Genomic DNA, 24681 nt, shown 5'->3' with positions numbered 1-24681 from the left:
ATGAGGTGGCGGGCAGTAGCATGAGCAATCATTTTCAAATATGTAGGTTACAAAATTCATGACAAGAAATGATTTGTTCCAAGGATCCCCCCCCCCCCCTCACTCTTTCATTCATTTCATTTCATATATAAAACTGATTTTATCAAGCTCAAATTTGGTCCAGGTTTTTGGTCCAGGCTTTAGTTATATTACATGTTATTCCCTGAGCAAACATTTGCTGCAATGGTGATATTGGCAACAAGTGTTATCATTTAGGTCGTTACATCCTCTCATCTATCTTTGGTTTCATTTATATTGTATCTACATTTAAGGCAAGGTTTTCTGGTGAACAAATTGAGCCATACCACTCCACATTAAAAGTAACCTGATTGATGACTGATATATTGATCCTGTAAATAGTATATTTCCCATGTTTTCAATTTCAGTATCTTGTTTAAACTAGTACCTTAATTCCTGATTATTATTTGTACTGACTTTAAAGTCAGGTAGCTCATTGGGTAATTTAAAGGAAAGGTTATCGCTTAAAAATATATACCATGGGAGCACGAGTGGGTCATTTTCTCGCTCTGTCCTGCTGCGCAGTTAATGTTGATGCTAATCCTTTGTCTTAATACCATTGTCCTGGCGTATCCCAACATCCTCAAATTTATTTGATATCTAAAAAATATTCTCAGAAATCAAAGACTGAGCTTCCAGCTTTCTGAGGTGGAGAACTTCAATGATTCATGATTCTTTGGTAAAGACATTCCTCCTGCTCTACAACCACCTTTTAATCCAGACTCACTACCACAGAGTGTGAAGGCTCACCTTTTCCTTTTCGACGGAGAGGCTGCCTAGCCCGCTGAGATACTCCAGCTTTTTGTATCTATCTTCGGTTTAAACCAGCAACTGCAGTTCCTTCCTACACTTTCTTATTTCAATCCTGGAATGGCTGAGCCTTTACTTTGTAACTGTCATCTGGTTCTAGACATCCTTCCACTAGACACATCTCTGCTTCCATCCTTTGGAGCCCTCAAGGAATTTTGTATGTTTCAGTGAGATCCTCTCTCATTCTGGTCTATTCAATCTCTTCATGCATCAAACCTGCCATCCCAGAAACTAATGCATTGAATCTTTGTTGCATAAACATTTAAGTAAGGAGACCTATCCTGTACACAATACTTCAAGTATAGTCTCACCATGGCCCTATATAATTGGAATATGCAATTTTTATTATTATATTCAAATCATCTAGAAATAAAGACAAACTAATCATTTGTCTTCCTATTTGCCTGCTGCACCTAAGTATTTGTTTTTAGTGCCTTGAGTACAAGGACACACAGTTCCCACTGAACATCAATCTTTCATCATTCAAAGAAAATCAGCAATTCGGTTTCCCTTACCAAAGTTCATAACCGCACATATTTCCACATTGTACACCATCTGCGACGTTGGTGCCCATTTATTTAGCTTTTCCATATCCGCTTGAAATCTCTTTGCTTTCTCAGCACTACACTCGTTCTGATCTGGTTTTGGGTCACCAACAAACTTGGAAAGTTGTACCTTGTCTCTTCAGTCAAATTATTGGCATAGTTTCTAAATAAATGGGGTCAAAACAATGATTCCCATGGTACCCTTCTCCTCACAACCTACCAACCAGAATAAGACCATTGCAGTGCCTCCATCCATTTTGAGGGCACTATAGGTATAATCTTCATTTCGTGCAGCTCAAACAAAAATGAAATAAACTGCATTAGTTGTTAAACATGACCTTGTTTCAGCATAAAGATCTGTCAATATGTGGCAAATATCTCACTAATTTGGCTACACTCAGATGTCTTATGTATTTGCCACACAATGACATGCATGGCGAGACCAAGCGTGGTCTTTGCCGAATGTTTTTACGCTCAGTCTGCCAAGGCCGTCTGGATCTCCCAGTTGCTAACCATTTTAACTTCTCTTTTCATTCCAATACTGACGTGGACATCCTTGAGTGTCAGAGAGCGGTCACGGGCAAACAGGAGAATCAGCAACTCGTATTCTGCTTGGGTAGCTTGCAACTCAACGATATGAACATTGATTTCTCCAATTTTAGGTAACTATAAACACACACACCCCCGCCCTCCCCATCGCACTCCCTCCTTTCGTAAATGGTGGGCTCATGTTTGCCACCCTCCAATCTGCAGGAACCAGAATCTATAGTGTTTTTGAAGATGAAATCCTGAGCATTTGCTTCATCCAAAGCTACTCCTTTCAAAAGATCATTGTGATTTATCAGTTTTCAGCCTCATTGACATCTATAGTAGTATTTCTTCATTACTACTCCTTCGCTTGCACTGGACCGTTCGTTCTCCAGTATTTACGGGAAGTATGTTGTGTCTTCTCCCATGAAAGTAGACACAACGTATTTATGTAACTTCTCTGCAATTATAAGTTCTGCATTCTCGATCTTTATTCATATTTGCCTTCACTGTAGTCTTTTTCTTTTACGTAGCCATAGGAGCTTCTACAATTTTGTTTTATGTTTCCTGCCAGTCTACTTTCATATTCTTGTCTCCCCGTTCTTGATCGTCCTTTGTTGAATTACAAAACACCAATAACCCTCAGGCTCAATTTCTTCCAGTCATTTTGAGCACCTATCCTTAGATTTAATGTAAGGAAAAGCATTAAAGAAGTGTTATACGCAACTCTAATGTCCCTACTTATGACGTGCTCTACGCCATTTCTCCTATTTAGATGCCTATTAACAACTCCCACTGTTTCTTCCAGCCATTTTATGCACATTTCCATAGATTTAAAGCAATTTTTACTTTATCCGGTAATCTACGATTGGACCAATTTTGTCTTAAAGATATTAATATTTTCTGCAAATCTTGTCGCAGATTACTTTTCATTGTTTGTTCTTCTATCCGATAATATAATTTCCCAATCTACCCTACCCAAACTGTCCCTCATACAATCCTGGTTTCCTGGTTAATAATGATTATTGGCATAAGGATGATAATCAATGACGAGGGTTTTGCATTGATCTGTGAGGATGTGAATTCATTTCATTAATATTCAGGCTACTTTGGAAGTTGCCCACTCTGATCAAGGGAAATGTTTGGCCTGTAATTGCTTACGTGGAATCCCAATAATTAAACGGAAGGAAAGCTTGAGAATGGACAACAGGGTAAGGTCAGGGCCAATTGCGAGCGGTGCGAGGGGGGAAGTGAATACGGAGGTGAAAGTGCTGTATATGAATGCACAAAGTTTAAGGAATAAAGTGGATGAGCTTGAGGCTCAGTTAGAAACTGGCAAGTATGATGTTGTGGGAATTACTGAGACATGGCTGCGAGAGGGCCAGGGCTGGGAACTGAATATTCAAGGGTCCTCCTATCAAAAAGACAGACAGGCAGAGGGGGTGGGGTTGCCCTGTTGGTGAGGAATGAAATTCAGTCCCTTGTAAGGGGTGACATCGAAACAGGTGATGTGGAGTCAGTATGGATAGAGCTAAGGAATTGTAAGGGTAAGAAGACCCTAATGGGACTAATCTACAGGCCCCCAAACAGTAGCCTGGACATAGGGTGCAAGTTGAATCAGGAGTTAAAATTGGCATGTAGTAAAAGTAATGCTGTGGTTGTTATGGGAGATTCCAACATGCAGGTAGACTTGGAAAATCAGGTTGGTACTGGACCCCAAGAAAGGGACTTTGTAGAGTGCCTTTGTGATGGATTATTTGAATAGCTCGTATTGGAGCCTACCAGGGAGAAGGCAATTCTGGATTTAGTGTTATGTAATGAACCGGATTTAATAAAGAACCTTGAGGTTAATGAGCCATTAGGAGGCAATGACCATAACATGGTAGATCGGAGGTGTCAGTGTTACTGACACCACAGTGTTACAGTTGAATAAAGGGGACTATGGGGCCATGAGGGAGGAGCTGGCCAAAGTTGACTGGAAAGATACACTAGCAGGGATGACAGTGGAACAAAAATGGCAGGTGTTTCTAGGAATAATACAGAAGGTGCAGGATCAGTTCATTCCTAGGAGGAAGAAAGATTCCAAGGGGAGAAAGGGACGACGGGAACAGTATTAAAATTAAAGTGAAGAAGTACAACGTAGCAAAGATGAGCGGGAAGCAAGAGGATTGGGTAATGTTTAAAGAACAACAGAAGATAACTAAAAAGACAAAACGGGGAGAAAAGATGAGGTACGAAGGTAAGCTAGCCAAGAATATAAAGCAGGATAGTAAAAGCTTCTTTAGATATGTGAAGAGGGAAAAATTAGTTAAGACCAAAGTTGGACCCTTGAAAACCGAAAAAGGTGAATTTATTATGGGGAACAAGGAAATGGCAGATGAGTTGAACAGGTACTTTGGATCTGTCTTCACTAAGGAGGACACAAACAATCTTCCCGATATAGTAGTGGCCAGAGGATCTGGGGTGACGGAGGATCTGAAGGAAGTCCACATTGGGCAGGAAATGGTGTTGGATAGACTGATGGGACTGAGGGCTGATAAATCCCCAGGGCCTGATGGTCTGCAGCCCAGGGTACTTAACGAAATGGCTCTAGACATCGTGGATGCATTGGTGATAATTTTCCAATGTTCTATAGACTCAGGATAAGTTCCTGTGGATTGGAGGGTAGCTAATGTTGTCCCACTTTTTAAGAAAGGCGGGAGAGAGAAAACAGGGAATTATAGACCAGTTAGCCTGACATCCGTGGTGGGGAAGATGCTGGAGTCAATTAGAAAAGATGAGATAGCCGAACATTTGGATAGAAGTAACAGGATCGCTCCAAGTCAGCATGGATTGGAAATCATGCTTGACTAATCTTCTGGAATTTTTTGAAGATGTAACTAGGAAATTGGACAAGGGAGAGCCAGTGGATGTAGTGTACCAGGACTTTCAGAAAGCATTTGATGAAGTCCCACATGGGAGATTAGTGAGCAAAATTAGGGCACATGGTATTGGGGGTAGAGTGCTGATATGGATAGAGAAGTGGTTGGCAGACAGGAAACAATTAAGGATTAACGGGTCTCTTTCAGAATGGCAAGCAGTGACTAGTGGAGTACTGCAAGGCTCGGTGCTGGGACCGCAGCTATTTACAATATACATCAATGATTTGGATGAAGGGATTCAAAGTAACATTAGCAAATTTGCAGATGACACAAAGCTGGGTGGCAGTGTGAACTGTGAGGAGGATGCTATGAGAATGCAGGGTGACTTGGACAGGTTGGGGGCATGGGCAGATGCATGGCAGATGAAGTTTAATGCGGATAAATGTGAGGTTATCCACTTTGGTAGCAAAAACAGGAAGGCCGATTACTATCTAAATGGCGTCAAGTTTGGAAAAGGGGAAGTACAACGGAATCTGGGGGTCCTTGTACATCAGTCTATGAAAGTAAGCATGCAGGTACAGCAGGCAGTGAAGAAAGCTAATGGCATGTTGGCCTTTATAACAAGAGGAATCGAATATATGAGCAAAGAGGTCCTTCTGCAGTTGTACAGAGCCCTAGTGAGACCACACCTGGAGTATTGTGTGCAGTTTTGGTCTCTTAATTTGAGGAAGGACATTCTTGCTATTGAGGGAGTGCAGCGTAGGTTTACAAGGTTAATTCCCGGGATGGTGGGACTGTCATATGTTCAGAGAATGGAGCAGCTGGGCTTGTACACTCTGGAGTTTAGAAGGATGAGAGGCTATCTCATTGAAACATACAAGATTGTTAAGGGTTTGGACACGCTAGAGGCAGGAAGCATGTTCCCGATGTTGGGGGAGTCCAGAACCAGGGGCCACAGTTTAAGAATAAGGAGTAAGCCATTTAGAATGGAGACAAGGAAACACTTTTTCTCACAGAGAGTGGTGAGTGTGCAATTCTCTGCCTTAGAGGGCAGTGGAGGCAGATTCTCTGGATGCTTTCAAGAGAGAGCTAGATAGGGCTCTTAAAGTTAGTGGAGTCAGGGGATATGGGGAGAAGGCAGGATCGGGGTACTGATTGGGGATGATCAGCCATGATCACATTGAATCGCATTGCTGGCTCGAAGGGCCGAATGGCCTACTCCTGCACCTATTGTCTATTGTCTATAGACAGAAATGAGTTTGTGGCCTGCAGCAAGCTTCACAAAGATTCCAAACCCTGCGGAATAAAAAAAGAATTTCCTCAAAAATGTCTTCACAAATCTTACCACCATGTGATTAGTGCCATTAATTTTAAGCCCAGGCGACAGTAGCACAAAGAATTACTTAAATTCAGAAAATGTTATCACCATAGGTTTTAATGGGATTTTGCCAAGACAACAGCAAGATAAAAATTCTAATAAATCATAAAGTATTCGAGTCTCCCATGTCTAACACCCTAGGCCACCTGGTGTACGTAATATATTCCATGCTTTCATCAAGATCTAAATTGATAAGATTGAGGTACTCTGAGATCTGGCAGTAAAACAAGCTCAAAATCACAGGGCTCTGATGTAATCCAATTCTTACTCCAAGATAGAAGGTAGCAAATAATGCTGCTTTGATTATAAAAACATACCAGTGAATAAATTCGGAATAAGTCAAAGAGTCTCTCACTTCCACATTGCATGATCCTTTACCAACCAGTTGCATGGAGTGATCTGTATGCCTGCAAAAATGAGGTGCAAAATTGTTACTGAATATTTCAATTAGTAATTGAGATTAAAATATTCAAAACAATAAATCAGTAACACATACCCACATGACATAGAAAATAGGTGCAGGAGTAGGCCATTCTGCCCTTTCAGCCAGCATCGCTATTCAATATGATCATAGCTGAACATCCAAAGTCAGTGCCCAGTTTCTGCTTTTTCCCCATATCCCTTGATTCTGTGAGCCCTAAGAGCTAAATCTAACTCTCTCTTGAGATGGGAGAATTAGCCTCCACTGCTTTCTGTGGCAGAGAATTCCACAGATTTACAACTCTCTGGGTGAAATGTCTACAATGTCATCTGGGTTCATCTATCAAAGAACCATGGTTTGATAAGTGAAGCATTTCTGGTTGATCTTGGAATATGAATGTAATTCTACATGGTATTACTGTCCTTTGATATGCAAGATCTACAAGGGGCGGCACAGTGGCGTAGCGATAGAGTTGCTGCCTTACAGTGCCAGAGACCTGGGTTCGATCCTGACTACAGGTGCTATGTATATGGAGCTTCTACGTTCTCCTTGTGATGACGTGGATTTTCTCTGGGTGCTCTGGTTTCCTTCTACATTCCAAAGATGTACAGGTTTGTAGGTTAATTGGCTTAGGTGAAATTGTAAAGTGCTAGTGTACAGGGCGATTGCTGGTTGGCGTGGACTCAGTGGGATGAAGGGCTTGTTTTCATGCTGTATCTCTTCTTCTTCTTGCGTATGGGGTGCACAGGCTAAAGTTGTAGGACAATTTGTTCTATTTGATCTTATTTGATTGTGCACGCCGGGTTGATTGCATTCGTTGAAACAGGGCAGACCACGTGAAGGTTGCAATCTTCCACCCCACTGTATCTCTAAGTCTAAAGAATTTCAAATCGTGAGTGTTTATTGTTTGTGACCAAAACCTTAAAAATCCAATCTGGGCCATTGTAACAGTCTGCCAACTCTCAAATTTTATATATTTCTAAAGCTATTGACATGGATATGCAATATATTGCGTATAGTTCTATTATTTAACAGTAGTGCATGTGCATAAGTTACTCAGCTCAGGAGATAAACTATTTCCCTATAATCAGTCGAGTTTCCTGAGTGCCACAGAGAAGATATACAAGCAGTTTATGTAACAATTTGCCAGAGAACTGGTCCACATTTGTAGATTATGACTCATGGCTACTGTGTAAAATAATTTCACATTAATAGTTCAAGAAGGAGTCAAAACATTTTGTTCCCGAATGTGTGGCAAGTTTCTGTTTGCTCTCTGACGTAATTGTTTAAGATCCCTTGACGTTATTTCAAAGGGCAGAAAGTTTCCCCCTAGCATTCTCACCAATATTTATTCCACATTGAATATGACTAAGAATAGGCTATTGTGGGAACTTGGGTGTCAATTAACTGGAACATTTCCTTCAAAATAACTGCAAGTGCGGGAAATCTGATATGAAAACAGAAAATACTGGATAATACTCAGCAGTTGGTGCAGCACCATGGAAAGAGACATGGTGTTAATGTTTCAGATAGAAGGCTTTTTGTCAAAACTCGCAATAATTAAATAATTAAATTTATTAGAATGAAGTTCACTCATTTTGGTACAGGTGCACAACCTTTTATCCGAAGTTCCAAATAACGAAAACCTCCGAATAGCGACATTTTTTCAGTCCTTGAAGAAAGGTCCTTGAAAACGTTCACCGAGGGCGGCCCGCAGAGGTGACAGCGGAACCTCCGGTCGGTCCTCGAAGAAAGGGGAACTAAATCCCCATTCATAAAAGAGAAGGTGAGGGTATATTGCGCGGGTGGGTTAATAATTGACAATATGCTGCTGCCTGCCCGCTGAGTTAAAAAAAGTTCCCACGGTAGACTCACGATACACAGTGTATCGTGAGTCTTGCATGAGAACTTTTTAACTCAGCGGGCAGGCAGCAGCAAATTGTCGCTCCCTTAAGTTTCACCCCACCTACACCCCTCTGCTTCCCGGCCATGTGTGTGACCCCTTCCCTCCCCTCTCCAGCTCCCCGCCCATTGCACCGGCGCGGGGGTTTTGCACTGTCTTCACGTCGGAGTTAATGCCAATCACCGGAGACGTCAGGACCAACGGGACACCGGCCCCCAGGCCCACTGCAAGCACGGAGATCCCAGAGACCCACAGCCAGCAGCAGCCCAGCCACGTTCCAATTCCAGAGGAACACGCTCCCCGTAGGGACAGAAGCTGATGGTGCAAGGTGCGTCTTGGTCTTGAGGTTGCGGATGAGGGGGCGCAGCTCGGGCTGTGACGTCTCCGGCCACCCCCCTGTACAGGAGCTGAGACTGGGAACTGTGGGGTTGTTTGCAGTTGCAGAGGGAGGGGGGGGTAAGGGCGGTACAGTTCCAAGTCTCAGCTCCAGTCCAGAGGGGTGACCGGAGACGTCAGGACCAACGGGACACCGACTGCAAGCACGGAGATCCCAGAGACTCACAGCCAGCAGCAACTCTAGCCCAGCCCCGCTCCAACTCCAGAGGAACCCGGGTTGCGGATGAGGGGGCGCAGCTCGGGCTGTGGGCGAACTGCCACTTGTCGCTGTAGCTGCGCATCGGGGAGCAGGTTCTTGTTGGTCCTGACGTCTCCGGCCATCCCCCTGGACAGGAGCTGAGAGACGTCAGGACCACCAGAAGCCGCTCCCCGATGCGCCGCTACAGCGACAAGTGGCAGTTCGCCCACAGCCTGAGCTGCGCCCCCTCATCGGGACACCGACCCCCAGGCCCACTGCAAGCACGGAGATCCCAGAGACTCACAGCCAGCAACAACTCTAGCCCAGCCCCACTCCAACTCCAGAGGAACCCGGGTTGCGGATGAGGGGGCGCAGCTCGGGCTGTGGGCGAACTGCCACTTGTCGCCGTAGCGGCGCATCGGGGAGCGGATTCCTCTGGAGTTGGAGGGACAGGGAGACACAGCGGCTTTTGAGAATGGTGGGCAATCACTTCCAAAGTTCTGCCCACACAGTCAGTACACCTCTCCTACACTTGTCTCCCGCACTAAGATTATCTAGCAGAGAATGATCCCAGCCTAACCCTCCCTATTCTCTCCTATTCTGCAAGAAAAAACTACATTGAAGACTCAAACTCGCGATCGAGTAACTGCCGGGATCGAGGCGCAAACTCGCGACCTTGCGGATATGAGCCGAGCACTCTACCACTGAGCCAGCCGTTAAAATCTATGCTAAAAATCTTCCATTCTGAAAGCCGAAAATTTCTGAATTACGAAAAGTGTCTGGTCCCAAGGCTTTCGGATAAAAGGTTGTGCACCTGTATACTAATGTGACATTTTAATCTGTTAACATCAAGCTTGGCTGAACAGCTCTTACACTACTGCGCTCACACCCAAACTTCAATATTTTAAATTCTTTGTCCTGACTGCTTTCATCCTAATCTGGTAAAACAACTTACACTTAACATATCAAAACATCATAAAGGTCTTCACAGGTGTGTTACCACCTGAAAGCAAGGTAACAATTTAAAACATTGCCACAACAATATTTAACAAAGGGATCAATTAGATTTTGTTCAAGTTAAAACAAAGGTGGCAGATTTTTTGATAACCTCGAGCATTTCAGAACCTGGAAGACTGGAGATCTACAATGAGAGCAATGAATAGTGGAATCTAAAGACAAAAGTGTAGGAAGGATGTGGTTTAAACTGAGATAGACACAAAATGCTGGAGTAACTCAGCGGGACAGGCAGCATCTCAGGAGAGAAGGAATGGGTGGCGTTTTGGGTCGAGAACCTTCTTCAGACAGTCAGGGGAGGGGGAGGTACAGAGATATGGAAGTGTAAGGTGGGAGAACGAGATATCAAAGGGTGTGGAGATCAAGGAAAATGTGGAATAAAAATCATTGTTAGCTAGGAGACGGTAACAGCAAAGCAAACAGATCAAATTTAATTAGGGACAGTCAGACTGGTCGGAGAATTGGGAAGGGGGTGGGATGGAAAGATAGGGAAAGCAAGGAATACTTAAAGTTAGAAAGGGATGGATAAGTGGTTCAGCGGCTGGTGTGCGCGACAGGGATAGAGTTATAAAGGTACGTCGTAATGATGAGTATTACCCTACGTAAATAGTGATATTGCAGAACTGTGGCCTCTCTCTTCAATGACTTTTGAAAATTATTACCATAATAGCAAGTAAATATTACTTTCTTCACTTTGTAAATTGTCTACAACGTCTCGCTTATGTTTGGAATTCATCCCACAATTTCGGTGTGGTCTTTAGTAATGAGAAGATTTTGGAGTTAGTAGTTCAGCTCAGGGTGGTGAGTGGAGTACATCATCAGTAGATGGAGTCAGTTACCAGAGACTGGAATTATGGCAACTTAAAATAATTGCAGTGTTATTTTTTTCTTTCATTAGTAGAAAAATTGCAAGGTCGTTGTGCCTTTCAGAATGTCCCAAAATGTTTTACAGCCCATGAAACATTTCTGAAATGCAGAAACAGTTCAAATACAGCAGACCCACGTAAACAGCAAACTCCCAGTTTTTAGTGAGTTTATTTAAGGATAATATTGGTTAGGAATCCAGGACTAATTCTCTGCACAAAATCAAAATTGCCCCTTGAGATGATTTACACCAACATGAGAATGAATAGGCCCTTAATTTATACAGTTTTCCGAAATGCGGGGATCTCTGACATTGTAGGATTCCATCTGAAATGCAGATGCGACAGCCAATCTGCAAGCATCAAGCTCCTACAAACTGCAAAATAATCTGGATTTTATGATATGAATATTGATCAGGATAACATCATAATTTGCTATTTTTGTACATCTGAAAAGTAACAACTTGTTTTCAAAAGACAGCATACTGCTGGCATTGCACCACACATTTTTAGCAAATTGGGAGTGTTTGTCTAGATTTTTGTACTCAGGTTTTTGATTAGAGAAATTAATTCCTACCCATATTTAACGTGCTATCCAAATCCACTCATCACAATACAGGACATTAGATAAGCAGTATGTTAATAAGAGGGAGGAGTGGGGTTAAGAATGGTAGTGGTCAGCTTATGAATAGATGGTCAACCTGAAACATTAACTGTGTTTCTTTTTCAATAGATGCTTCTTGACTTGCTGGGCACTTCCAGTAATCTTGGTTTTATTTCAGATTTCCAACGTCTGCAGATTTTCTGATTATTTGAGTAGATATTATTGGTATACGTATAAAAAATACATTGTTAAAGAATTATATTGCAAGGAATGACAAGACTAAATGACGTGAACTCAAAAGTAACTTCTTGGCAGTAAAACAACTTGTTCTAATCATTGAAACCTCAAGGCCAGCATGGGAATTAACTCCTTCTGAGATTGTAACATTGCATGATCCTGAGAGGGTGTTCCCTGCGGGAAAATCTAGAACAAGGGACATTGTTTCAGAATAAGGGATTGTCTATATAAGATAGGGATGAATTTATTATCTTTAAGAACTGTAAATCTTTGGAATTCTCCACCTTCAAGAGCTATGGAGGTGGAAACATTGAATATTTTTTGGACAGAGGAATTTTGTTCTAGGGGGGGAAGTTGAGCTTATGGGGAAATAAGGAAGGAAGTGGAGTTGAGGCCAGGATCAGATCAAATATGATCTATGTGAAAGGTGACAAAGTCTAAAGGATCGATTTCACCACTCGTGTACTTATCTCTTAAGTTTGAATGCTGTGTGTCCAAAGATGCCTCCTTTCACTCAAGACATTGAGGTCCTGTCAATTCCCTCAGACCATTGGACTGATTGTACCAAATATTTTTGGACCTTCCCAAAAGTAAGGAATTTTAGTTGTTAGGTTCTCTTAGAGGAAGCCGGGTTTAGTCATTGAGTGCAAAGTAGGTTATTAGAATTAATATAGGCACAAAAAAAATAAGATGAGTTTCGATAAGCAAAATAGAAAAACTGTTCCCTTTAACAGACTGTTAAAAAAAAAAACCAAGAGACAAAAATTTTAACTGAGGGCTCAGAGTAGAAATTTTAAAAACTTGAACCGAGGACTCAGAGGAGATGTTCAGATGGGGAGTTACAATCACTTAGAGGAGAAAAAGTTAGTATATCCAGTAAGCAGGATGGGGGGCAGAGTTAATGGTCATGAGAGAAATACAAAGTTAAACTCGACATTTTTATGCAATCATAAAAAAACCCATCAATGCCTCTACTTCCTTAGAAGATTGAGGAGATTCCGTACATCAACAAATACTCTCTTCAACTGTACAGGTGAACAGAGGAGAGCATATTGATGGTTGCATCACAGCCTCGTTCAGCAACTCGAATGCCCAGGAATGTAGACGATTACAAAATGTGGTGAACACTGCCAGTGGATCGCGGGTGCTCCCCTCCACACCATCAAGAGTCAAGAATCAAGAGTATATTTAATTGTCATTTGGACCCCTGGAGGTCCAAATGAAATGCCGTTTCTGCAGCCATACATTACACACAAATAGACCCCAGACACAACATAATTACATTTTACATAAACATCCATCACATAGCTGTGATGGAAGGCCAAATAAACTTATCTCTCCACTGCACTCTCTCCCCCCCCGATGTCAGAGTCAAAGTCAAAGCCCCCGGCTGGCGATGGCGATTGTCCCGCGGCCATTAAAGCCACGCCGGGTGGTGCGAGGTCGCACACCGGGTCTTGGTGTTGGAGCCCCCGGTGTGCGCTCGCAAAGTCCCGCATTCCAAGCCGCGCGGGGCAGTGGTGCTAAGCCCCGCTCCAGGAGCTCTTCGACCCCGCAACTCGGGCGGGAGAAGTCGCCGTTGCAGGAGCCCCGAAAAGCGGTCTCCCGGTGCCGCCGTCCGCAGACCCGCAGCAGCGGCAACGCTCCTCCACCGCTCCACCCGCTCCGGTCTCGGCCAGCTCCGCGACGGTGAGGCGAGTCGGCACCCGAGTCCCCGGCTTCTTCCTGTTGGAGGCCGCTCCTCGTTGCGGCCCCAACGACAGCTGAGGGCCGACGAGAAAAGGTCGGGTCTCCAGTGCAGGGAGAGATTCAAAAGTTTCCCCCCCCCTCCCACCCCACCCCCACACACACACACCCCAACATAAAAAATAACAAAAACTACATAAAAACACAGACAAAAAATAATAAAAACGCGGACAGGCTGCAGAGGCCGCTGCTGACCAGAGTCGCGCCAAAGGATCAAAAGGATCTATTGGAGGTGCTGTCTCAAAGGCAGCCAGTACCATCAAGGACTCGCATCACCCTGACTATGTTCTCATTTCACTGTCATCAGAAAAAAGGTAAAGGATCCTGAAAACTGTAATGTCCAAGTTCAGGAGCAGCTTCTTTCCAACACCATAAATGTAAACTAATCTCCGATCTACCTTCATTGTACTATGGACTTGAGGCTTGCCTTTTTACTATATTGTTCGTTTGTTTTTATAAATGTAACTTATTTTGTTGTTCATTATGGTGTCACATGTCTGTGATGCTATTGCAAGTAAGAATTTCATTGTTCCATTTCAGGACATATGACAACAAAACAGTCTTGACATGAACTCCAAGCTTTAATTAACATGTGGGATTACAACATTATTACCATCACTGAGACAAGGTTGAATGACAGACAAGACTAACAACTCCATATCGCTGGAAATCACATTTTCAGGAGAAACAAAGGAGGATATAAATGAGGAAATGGCATTATATCACTGGTCAAAGACTGCATTACTTCAGTACTACGGGATGGTATTCTGGAAGACTCCTGAAATGAGGCCACATTAATGGAAATTAGCAACAATCACTTTGCTGGGGGGTATTACAGATCTTCCAACAGTCAACTGCAGAAAGAGGAACAGATACATAAACACACAGGAGAGATTTGATCAAAATTGAGTTATTATATTTGGAGAGACTAATTTCACAAATATTATCTGAGATTGTCTTAACGCAAAAAGGCTGGGGGATGAAAAGTTTAAAATGGATTCAGGAAGCCATTTTGACAATATTTATATAGACTAATGAGGGATGGAGAATCACAGCATCGTGGGAAATGAGGCCAGTCAGGTGTAGGGAATGTAAGTGGAGGATTCATTTTGGTGAGAGAGTGACCATAACTGTCTATTTCAACGTGGTTATGAAAAAAGACAGGGATAGATCATGAATAAAGGTCTTAAACTGGAGAAAGGCAGCAGCTCTACCGCTGCACCACCATACCGCCCAAGCATAATAATTAAAGGGGGGGGGAAAGGATGATTAGTATAAGAACAAAGGGTGACACTTAAAGGGAAAGATAAATCCAGAAATAAATTTTATGTATACGAGTGACAAAATAATAACCAGGGAAAGAGAAGGGTAGGAGAGAGACAACAAGGGAATCTGTCTGGAGACAGAAATTACGCGAGGTCCTAAATTAAAACTTTTCATTGGTATTCAAAAAGGAAATGGACTTTGCCATTGGTAAACTCAATGAATAGGAAGTGGAAATTCTACTGCATGTCTCAATAAATAAAGAGGTACAATGCCTCAGCAGGCTTAAAGGCCACATGAGATTTATCCCAAAGCAGAGAAGATGTTTCTGCTGCTCTGCCTGAAACTTTCAAATCTTGACTAGCCACAAGTGAGGTACCAAATGACCGGAAGACAGCAAATATCTAGCCATTGCAGACCTATAACTCTAAAACGCCAGTGGAGAAGTTTTGGTAAAATGATTCTAAGGGTCAGGATTAATGATCACTTGGAAAGGCAGGGGACTAATCTCGAAACAAGGAACTGCAGATACTTATTTACAAAAGAAGGTACAAAGTGCTGGAGTAACTCAGTGGGTTAGGCAGCATCTCAGGAGAACATGGATAGGTAATGTTTCAGGTCAGGACCCTTCTTCAGACTGCAGAAGGGTCCTGACCTGAAACCTCTCCTATCCTTATTCTCTTGAGATGCTGCCTGACCCGCTGAGTTACTCCAGCACTTTGTGTTTTCCAGGAACTAATCTAGATAGCATAGGTTTTTCAAGGGCATATCCCGTATGACTAATTTGTTTGAAGTTCTTGCAGGTGGTAAGAAAATGTATGATGAGAGCAGTGTGGTAGGTATAGTTTACTAGGCCATGAATACATTATTCAACAAGGACCTACATGGGACATTGGTCCAAAGATGAAGGCCCATGAGTTGCATGGCAAATTGGATCGAAAATTGTCTTGACATTAAGATACAGAGGGTGATGGTCAGTGATGCAAATGGATTTTAGGAACTAGGGGTACGCTAAGGTCCGTGAGGCTGAGGTTGGGGGGGGGGGGGGGGGGTGCTATGCCCCCCCCCCCCCCCCCCCCCCCTCCGTGAGCATTTTTTTGGAATATGGTAAATTTCAGGGCCATTTTGAGCGTATATGCACTGGGTATAATGATTACATACACATTGTATCAGTAACTCAGTCAAATAAAGATAGGTATAACAAATATAGGTCGGTAATTGGTCACAACGCTCCTCAGAGACTGTGTCTGATTGGCCGCCGAGTGACCAGCGCATGATGTGATTGGACACAATGCCCTTGGAGAGCGGCTGATTGGACGGGAGGAGACCGATTTGTTGAATGGACGGGACTTTTAAGGGAAGCTGGTCGGTGCTTGGACGCAACCTCCTTAGAGACAGAAGTTGATTGGCCGCCAAATGATCGGGCACAAAAAATTGGCAAATAGGAAAACAATAAAATCGGAATTCTGATTTAAATCGGAAGATCTGCTGATCTGCAGCAAACATATTAGTACCCGCTCTTGTATCTTTGATCTGCAGTTCCTTCCTATTGAAGAAGAACCCTGGCCCGAAACAACTCCCAATCCATTCCGTCCACAGATGCCGCCTAGCCCGCTGAGTTCCTCCAGCACTCGGTGCTTTTTATTTAACTCTGAAATTGAAGGTAGACATAAAGCTGGAGTAACTCAGCGGAACAGGCAGGCCAGGAGGCACCCACGGAGGGAACAGACCAGGAGCCGCCACGGGCCAGGGCTCCCCCCCCCAACAGGAAGGAACCACAGATGCAGCCATCACCACAAAACGCCAAATGATTCCGGGAATGCCGAGGGAGCGAGAGAGCGAAAGACAGAGAGACACAATGTGGGTGAATTACTTTACCTGCACACCAGGAAGAAGCCCGTGCTCGCGGTCCGGAGCCCTCAATTACTGCGTTTTAAGAAATTCTCCCGTGAATTTTATTCAAAGGAACGCGGCATCATTAATACTTGGTGACACATTGTATAACTACATGTTAACTACTGGTAGTTAGTTAACAAATCGTTTTAGTGTTTAAGAAGGAACTGCAGATGCCGGAAAATCGAAGGTACACAAAAATGCTGGAGAAACTCAGCGGGTGCAGCAGCATATATGTAGCGAAGTGGGGGGAGGCGGTGAGAAGAAAAGAAAAAGGTGGAGGAGGAGCCTGAGGGCTGAGGGAGAGGTAGGAAGGGGAGGAGACAGCAAGGGTTAACAGAATTGTGCGAATTCAATGTTCATGCCACCAGGATGCAGACTCCCCAAGTGGAATATGAGGTGCTGTTCCTCCAATTTCCGATGTTGCTCACTCTGGCCATGGAGGAGGCCCAGGACAGAGAGGTCGGATACGGAATGGGAGGAGGAGTTGAAGTGCTGAGCCACCGGGAGGTCAGGTTGGTTAGTGCGGACCGAGCGGAGGTGTTCGGCGAAAGATCGCCAAGCCTACGCTTGGTCTCACCGATATAGATCAGCTGACATCTAGAGCAGCGGATGCAATAGATGAGGTTGGAGGAGGTGCAGGTGAACCTCTGTTGCACCTTAAACGACTGCTTGAGTCCTTGAAAGGAGTAGAGGGGGGAGGTAAAGCGACAGGTGTAGCATCTCTTGTGATTGCAAGGGAAAGTGCCCGGGTAAGGGGTGGAGCGGGAGGGAAGGGAAGAATTGACAAGGGAGTTACTGAGGGAGTGGTCTTTGCGGAAGGCAGACAGGTGGGGAGATGGGAAGATGTGGCGAGTGGTGGGGTCACGTTGGAGGTGGCGAAACTGACGCAGGACTATTTGTTTTACGTGCCGGCTGGTGGGGTGAAAGGTGAGGACCAGGGGGACTCTGCCCTTGTTGCGAGTGGGGGGGATGGGGAGAGAGAGCAGTGTTACGGGGTATGGAGGAGACCCTGGTGCGAGCCTCATCTATGGTAGGGGAGGGGAAATTTTAGTCTCATGGCCGATGCAGCGATGACTCGTTGCAACGATTATCCATGGTCGTTTTTAAAAAAAATCTGTAATTAACGCGACTTCGTATTTCCGTATTTGTATTGCATTTCCGTACGAAATACGGAAACCCCGTACTACTTGGCAGCCATGAGGATAGCTAATAAACATGCGTCTCTGACTCCCTTCTAGTACATAAATTGGACATAAACTGGAAACTGAAAAGTAGGGGAACGCCGTCCCCCTGTGTACCTCCCACCCACCCATTTCCATCACTGGTGATGGTATATGGTTATTTTTGTGATTGGAAGACTGTAACTAGTGATGTTCCACAGAGATCGTCATTATTACAGCTGGGACCATTGCCATCTGTAATAAATATGAAAGATTTGTACGTGAACAGCGTGGGTAGTCTTAACCCACAGGTTGATATTAAATGCAGTGGCCACGATCTGGGACTCAATGTCTGTAGCAATGGCTGAAACCAAGCTAACGAGGACTATCAGAAGGGCAATGAGGAAGAATAATTTGCAGGGTTTTCGAAAAAAGTCTATTGTGGGGAGGATTACGGGAAGTCTTTCGAGCAGTCACCACCTTTATTGCCTAAAGGTTTTTTTGGGCGTTGGTACAATCGTAGGCGGATGCAAAGAGCCACGTCGTCATATGTTGAAATTCAATGGGCAATATTTACCGAAGTCAATGAAAACCAGCAGATACCAGAAATGTCCAAGATACATTGGGAACACTCGGCAGGTCAAACAGCACCAGTCGTGAGAGAAACCCCAGTGGAAGCTGAAACGTTTAACTTTTTCCACAGGTGCTGCCCCGACCAGGTGTGTGTTGCCAGCATTTTTATGTCAAACATATTTATGAAGGGAGCTTGGTGTGCGCACACTGCGCATCCCACAGCTGTCTCTGCAGAATAGCCGGAGATCAGCAAAATCTGCGCATCGCACAGCTGCCACCGTGAAACTGTACCGAGCAAACGGGAGAAAGAAAAAAAAGAGCAGCCCCCAACCCAGCTCTCACCAGCCTCCGTCCGTCTCCACGTCCACCGGCGAGACGACGCCGAGCAACGCCAATACAAGTAGTAGCAGCAGCAGCAGCCGCTCCATCACCGCGCTCCCGGCCACCGTTACCCCGGCAACCCCGGGTACACTTCCCAGCGGCCACCGTTACCCCGGCAACCCCGGGTACACTTCCCAGCGGCCACCGCTACCCCGGCAACCCCGGGTACACTTCCCAGCGGCCACCGCTAGCCCGGCAACCCCGGGTACACTTCCCAGCCGCCACCGCAGCGCCGCTTCTGACCTTCACCGCCGTCCCGCCCTGCACCGCGCGCTGCCAGGGACTCATGCACCACGGGAATTGTAGTTCCACCACCTGTTCTTCAATCAAGGTGAGGCATGTGGTGCAAGGAACTGCAAGTGCTGGTTTAAACCTAAGAAAGACACAACATGTTGGAGTAACAACGGGTCAGACTGCATCTCTGGGGAAAAGGAATGGGTGACATTTTGTGTCGAGACCCTTCTTCAGAATGAAAGATATGCACAAAAGTAATAAAGGGAAAATAACCTATTTTTATCATAATTACCTTTTTGCATATGTTTAATTCATTTGTTCTACATCCCTCCACATCACTGCCTATATGTCTTATTTCCCTTTACCCCAGACTCTCATGCACTAATTGACTTCAGGGTTTATTTTGCACTAGTATTGAGGTTATTAATTTATTGAATTTGTGTTTATTATATACTATCATTGTGTATTGTATTTGAATGTAAGAATATCATTGTTGCATTGTTGACAGTTAAGCACTCTCTTGAATTTTGTTGCATCCCAGTGTATCAGACAATAAGCTAGTCAAAATCTGAATATACAAACATTGCAGTGGAAATCAACTGTAACTGGGACCCCCAGCACAATCTCCATATTTTCTCAGATCATGAGGCATTCCTGAAAGAGATTTTAAAATCGTATTTCTTTCATGTGGCTGACATTTCTGGAAAGTGCATATTCCATCATCTTTTGTTATATGAAAGTGTGTCACTGAGTACTCTGACAAACTTCTGCAGTTGCACTGTAGAAGGTTTGCAGACTGGTTGCATCATGGTAATTCCAATGCACTAGAACACAAGAGGCTGCAGAGACTGTGGATTCAGCTGGGTCCATCCCAGACACAGCTCTCCCCACCATCAAAACCATCCATCAAAACCATCCACATGAGGTGCTTCCTCAAGAAGGCAGAATCCATCATCAAGGATCCTCACCATTTGGGCCATGCCCTCTTCTCACTGCCACTACGTGGGCAGGAGGCCTGAAGTCCCACAGAAGCCTGAAGTTCCACATTGCCTGCGTCAGGAATAGGTACATTCTTACAACCATCTGATTCTTCAACTGACCTGCACAACTCTAATCCTACCTCAGCAACAGAATACCACAGACGACCTCATGGACTTGTTTTCTAATTGTGTTTTTGCAGTTATGCCTTGATTTTTACACAGACTTTTCCTTTTCATATCTTGTATAACTTGTTTATAATCAATGCATCATTTAGGTTTTTGTATGTTGTCTGAGCCTATGTGCCTGAGATGCTGTTGCAGGCAAGATTTTCATTGTACCTGTACCTCACTGTACTTATGTTTATGTCAATAAACTCAACTTGATTTGATGGGTAGGCATTTTTAACTTGGATGTAATGGATTACTGGTTAAAGCACAACTTGCAGCAGGACTGTTTCAAACTGCTGCAGTCCCATTGGGCACCTCTTGGTGGCAGTGCTGATATTAGTTCCCTCTGAACTTAATGCTGTGGAATCAAAATGCAAATATTTTCCTACCCCAGCAATTCTACTCTTTTTCTTTCTAAATTGGTTTAATTTAATTTAACGATATTATGTATATATAAAATGGAGCAATGGGCAAACATGCAAGCGAGAGGCACCTCTGCTCAAAAGGTCAAGTTGGAATAGCATTTTAGTATGCACAAAGCCAAGGCCTTGTCAATGCATTAGTCAATTGTGCTGCACCACAGCTACACTATCTGGGTCATCTGGGAAGAAAGGATCGCTATTTATATAGAACCTATCCTGGATTCAAGGCATCCCCAGAAATTTAATAGCTAAAGTAGAAATGTAATCATCATTATAATGTGGGGGAAATGTAGCAAACAATATACACGTGACAAGACTTCAATATTGGATAATTGATATAATCATTACTGTGTTCAATATTTTGCTGAGGAATAAATTTTAACCATCGCATCCACCTTATTCTTAAAAAGACCTAGAACGAACATTCGTCTATGTGATGGACAATGGGCTTCAATTTAGCATCTCAAGGGGCTGTTAACACTTCCATCAGTACAAGCCTCAAACCCAAAAGTTTATTTTTTGAACCAAATTTGACATTATTGCATAGCAATCGTGAGCCAGCTACATAGGGAGTGAAAACCAATCCTGCTAAATTTGTGGATAGGGTTGCCAACTTTCTCACTCTCAAATAAGGGACAAAAGGTCAAAATACGGGACAAATTCACGATGGCAATTCGTTGACCGACTCGGCCGTGGCTGGGTGAATGATGAGTTGTCCTGGGTGCTGAACTGCACACAAAGCCCAGCCGGCGGGCCAGCTGAGGAGTTTTGGCCTGGGCCACACAATGTCGCACGCAAAGTCCGGCACCCAATCCAACTCATGAACCGATGATCGGCCATGAGAATGAGGGGTGGTGGTGGGGGTGGTAAGCGAAGGTTCGAAGGTCGGACAGTTGCCGGGCTGCCGACCGACGGGGCCATGAGCGAGGCGTTGCTGCTGCACTCCATGGGCTGCACTACATCAGGACGGGTGAAGCAGGGCCAGACGTGGCGCTCCGACCCGATAGTCCCCTCAACCCGAGTAGTGGCCGTTAAATACGGGACAAGGGCAGTCCCTTGCGGAACAAACCAATTTAGCCCAATATACGGGATGTCCTGGCTAATGCGGGACAGTTGGCAACCCTATTTGTAGAGGAAAATGGATGTGTCATATCGGGTCGAGACCCGTCCTCTGGACTGAAAGAGTGGAGAGGAGATAACTGGTATAAAGAGGTGAGGGATTGCAGCAAGAGCTGGCATGAGATAAGTAATTCCAACTTGAGTTGCTAGTCTGAAGAAGGGTCTCGATCTGAAACGTTACCCATTCCTTCTCTCCAGAGATGCTGCCAGTCCCACTGAGTTACTCCAGCTTTTTATGTCCTTCCAAGTTTAGTTTAGTTTAGAGATTCAGTGCAGAAACTGACCTTTCGGCCCACTGATTCCATGCCGACCAGCGATCCCCACAAACTAACAGTATCCTACGCACACAAGGGACAATTTACATTTATACCAAGCCAATTAACCTACAAACCGAGATAGACACAAAAAACTGGAGTAACTCAGCGGGACAGGCAGCATCTCTGCTGCCTGTCAGAGATGCTACCTGTCACGCTGAGTTACTCCAGATTTTTGTGTCTATCTGCGGTATAAACCAGCATCTGCAGTTCGTTCCTACACAACCTACAAACCTGTACTTTTTTGGAATGTGGGAGGAAACCAGAGCACCCGGAGAAAACCCACGCTATCACAGGGAGAATGTACAAACTCCGTAAAAGTAGCACCGTGGTCAGGATTGAACCCGGGTCCCTGACGCTGTAAGGCAGCAACTCTACTGCTGTGCCACTGTGTCGTCCAGGTGAGGAGGCTGGGATTGTGAGATGGGACTCAGGTGAGGGAGAGAGGGGTGGAAATAACAGAGGCTGGGACGTGATTATTGGTGGAATCTGATGGGAAAGGAAGGTGGATCATGGGTAGTAAAGGAGGTTCAGTCACCAGAGGGGAACAGTGGGGGGAGGGAAGTCAGTGGTAGAAGTTTGTAGTGGTGGGCAGATGGAGTGAGTGGGGATGAAGGGGCAGGTGTGGTGGGACAGAACAGTATAAGCGGGAAGATCTGGCTGGTTAGAGCAACCAAGGGAGAACGGGTTACCAGAAATTAGAAAATTCAATGATATGCCATTGGGTTGTAGATTACCAAGGTGATGTTTATCTAGGTTGCATTTGGCCTCACCCTGGCACTGGAGGAGGCCAAGGACAGGCAGATTAATGAGGGAATAGGGTGGGAAATAGAAATGGCTAGCAACTAAGAGCTCCAAGTGGCCACAGTGGTCTGAACGCAAGTGCTCGGCGAAGCCATTGCCCAGACTACACACGGCCTCACTGATGTAGAGGAGGCCACATCCAGAGCACTGAGTATAACAGACTAGGTTAGAGAAGATGCATGTGAATCAAGCAGTGCTGGGTTGGTGAACTCTTAAGGTTGATGGTTGTGGAGGGGTTGAATATCCAGAAGTAATGCAATCTGTAATGGTACGGAAGGCAATGGCCAGGTAATTGTTGGCGGAGTCAGTGTCAGGGAGTCAGTATGAAGAGATGTCCAACAACTCTTATGTTTAAGAATAAGGAGTCAACCATTTAGAACGGAGATGAGGAAACACTTTTTCTCACAGAGAGTCGTGAGTCTGTGGAATTCTCTGCCTCAGCGGGCGGTGGAGGCAGGTTCTCTGGATGCTTTCAAAGATTCAGATTCAGATTCAATTTTAATTGTCATTGTCAGTGTACAGTACAGAGACAACGAAATGCATTTAGCATCTCCCTTGAAGAGCGACATAGCAAACGATTTGAATTAAAAAAAAATAATAAGTGTCCGGGGGGGGGGGGTGGTGATTGGCAGTCACCGAGGTACGTTGTTTAGTAGAGTGACAGCCGCCGGAAAGAAGCTGTTCCTCGACCTGCTGGTTCGGCAACGGAGAGGCCTGTAGCGCCTCCCGGATGGTAGGAGGGTAAACAGTCCATGGTTGGGGTGAGAGCAGTCCTTGGCGATGCTGAGCGCCCTCCGCAGACAGCGCTTGCTTCGGACAGACTCAATTGAGGGGAGCGTGGAACCGGTGATGCGATGGGCAATTTTCACCACTCTCTGCAATGCCTCTTCAAGAGAGAGCTAGATGGGGCTCTTAAATATAGCAGAGTCAGGGGATATGGGGAGAAGGCGGGAACGGGGTACTGATTGGGGATGATCAGCCATGATCACATTGAATGGCGGTGCTGGGCCGAATGGCCTACTCCTCCACCTATTGTCTATTGTCGACTTTGTTATCATATGAACAAATGCACTGAGGTACAGGTCTAGTGAAAATCTTGCTTGCACATAGGCACGGACACATAGATCAGACAAACATAAGAAAACATAAATTATCCATACGTGTAGCATTCTCCAAGACTGTAAAAAGCATAAATACGATGCAAATGAAAATTAAGTAATGGGTGCAACACACAATTAAAGTCCCATGGTGTTCCGATGCTGATGCTGGCTCGAAGGGCCAAATGGCCTGTTCCTGCACCTATTGTCTTTAACTGTTGCCAAGCCTCTGCAAGATAGAAATCCTGATCACCAAGTTTTGTGGCTCAATCACTTCTTCTCATAAACAGTAAGTTTGATTCAGTCTCACACAATAGGAATCAGTACAAAATGCTGGAGTAACTCAGTTGGGACAGGCAGCATCTCTGGCTAGAAGGAATCGGTAATGTTTTGGATCGAGACCCTTCTTCAGACCCTTCTTCCATCCAGAGATGCTGCCTGTCCCGCTGATTTACTCCGACATTTTGTGTCTATCTTCGGTTGCAAAACATACCTGGCTAATAAAGTATGATTAGGATTAAACCAGCATCTGCAGTTCCTTCCTACACAGTGGGAATTGGTACATCACGTGTCGGCTGAGTTGAAGAGGTTACATGTCGTTGATCATAAGATGCACTGATCTGCCATTGGAGACAGCATATGTGGGAAAAGGAAACCAACATCACACAGGAAAGAAAAAAAAATAACCTTCAAACAGTTAAAATCTCACATGAATTGTGCTCAATGAGA

The 24681-nt window shown here is 44.6% G+C and overlaps 1 protein-coding gene across 1 annotated transcript in view; it reads right to left on the bottom strand.

Moving 5' to 3' along the window:
• jmjd8 (jumonji domain containing 8) overlaps nt 1-19281 on the bottom strand; it is a 32981-nt gene extending 13700 nt beyond the window's left edge. The window contains exons 1-2 of the mRNA XM_055651796.1: nt 18776-19281; nt 6497-6586 (exon numbers count right to left, since the gene is read on the bottom strand). Of these exons, the coding sequence (XP_055507771.1) occupies nt 6497-6586; nt 18776-18861 (176 nt within the window). The 5' untranslated portion in view covers nt 18862-19281. The remainder of the gene's footprint in view (nt 1-6496; nt 6587-18775) is intronic.
• Between the last annotated feature and the right edge of the window lie 5400 nt (nt 19282-24681).

This window comes from Leucoraja erinacea, chromosome 20 (genome assembly GCF_028641065.1).
Source record: "Leucoraja erinacea ecotype New England chromosome 20, Leri_hhj_1, whole genome shotgun sequence".
NCBI lineage: Eukaryota > Metazoa > Chordata > Chondrichthyes > Rajiformes > Rajidae > Leucoraja > Leucoraja erinaceus.
This window is presented reverse-complemented; position numbering and strand designations above follow the sequence as displayed.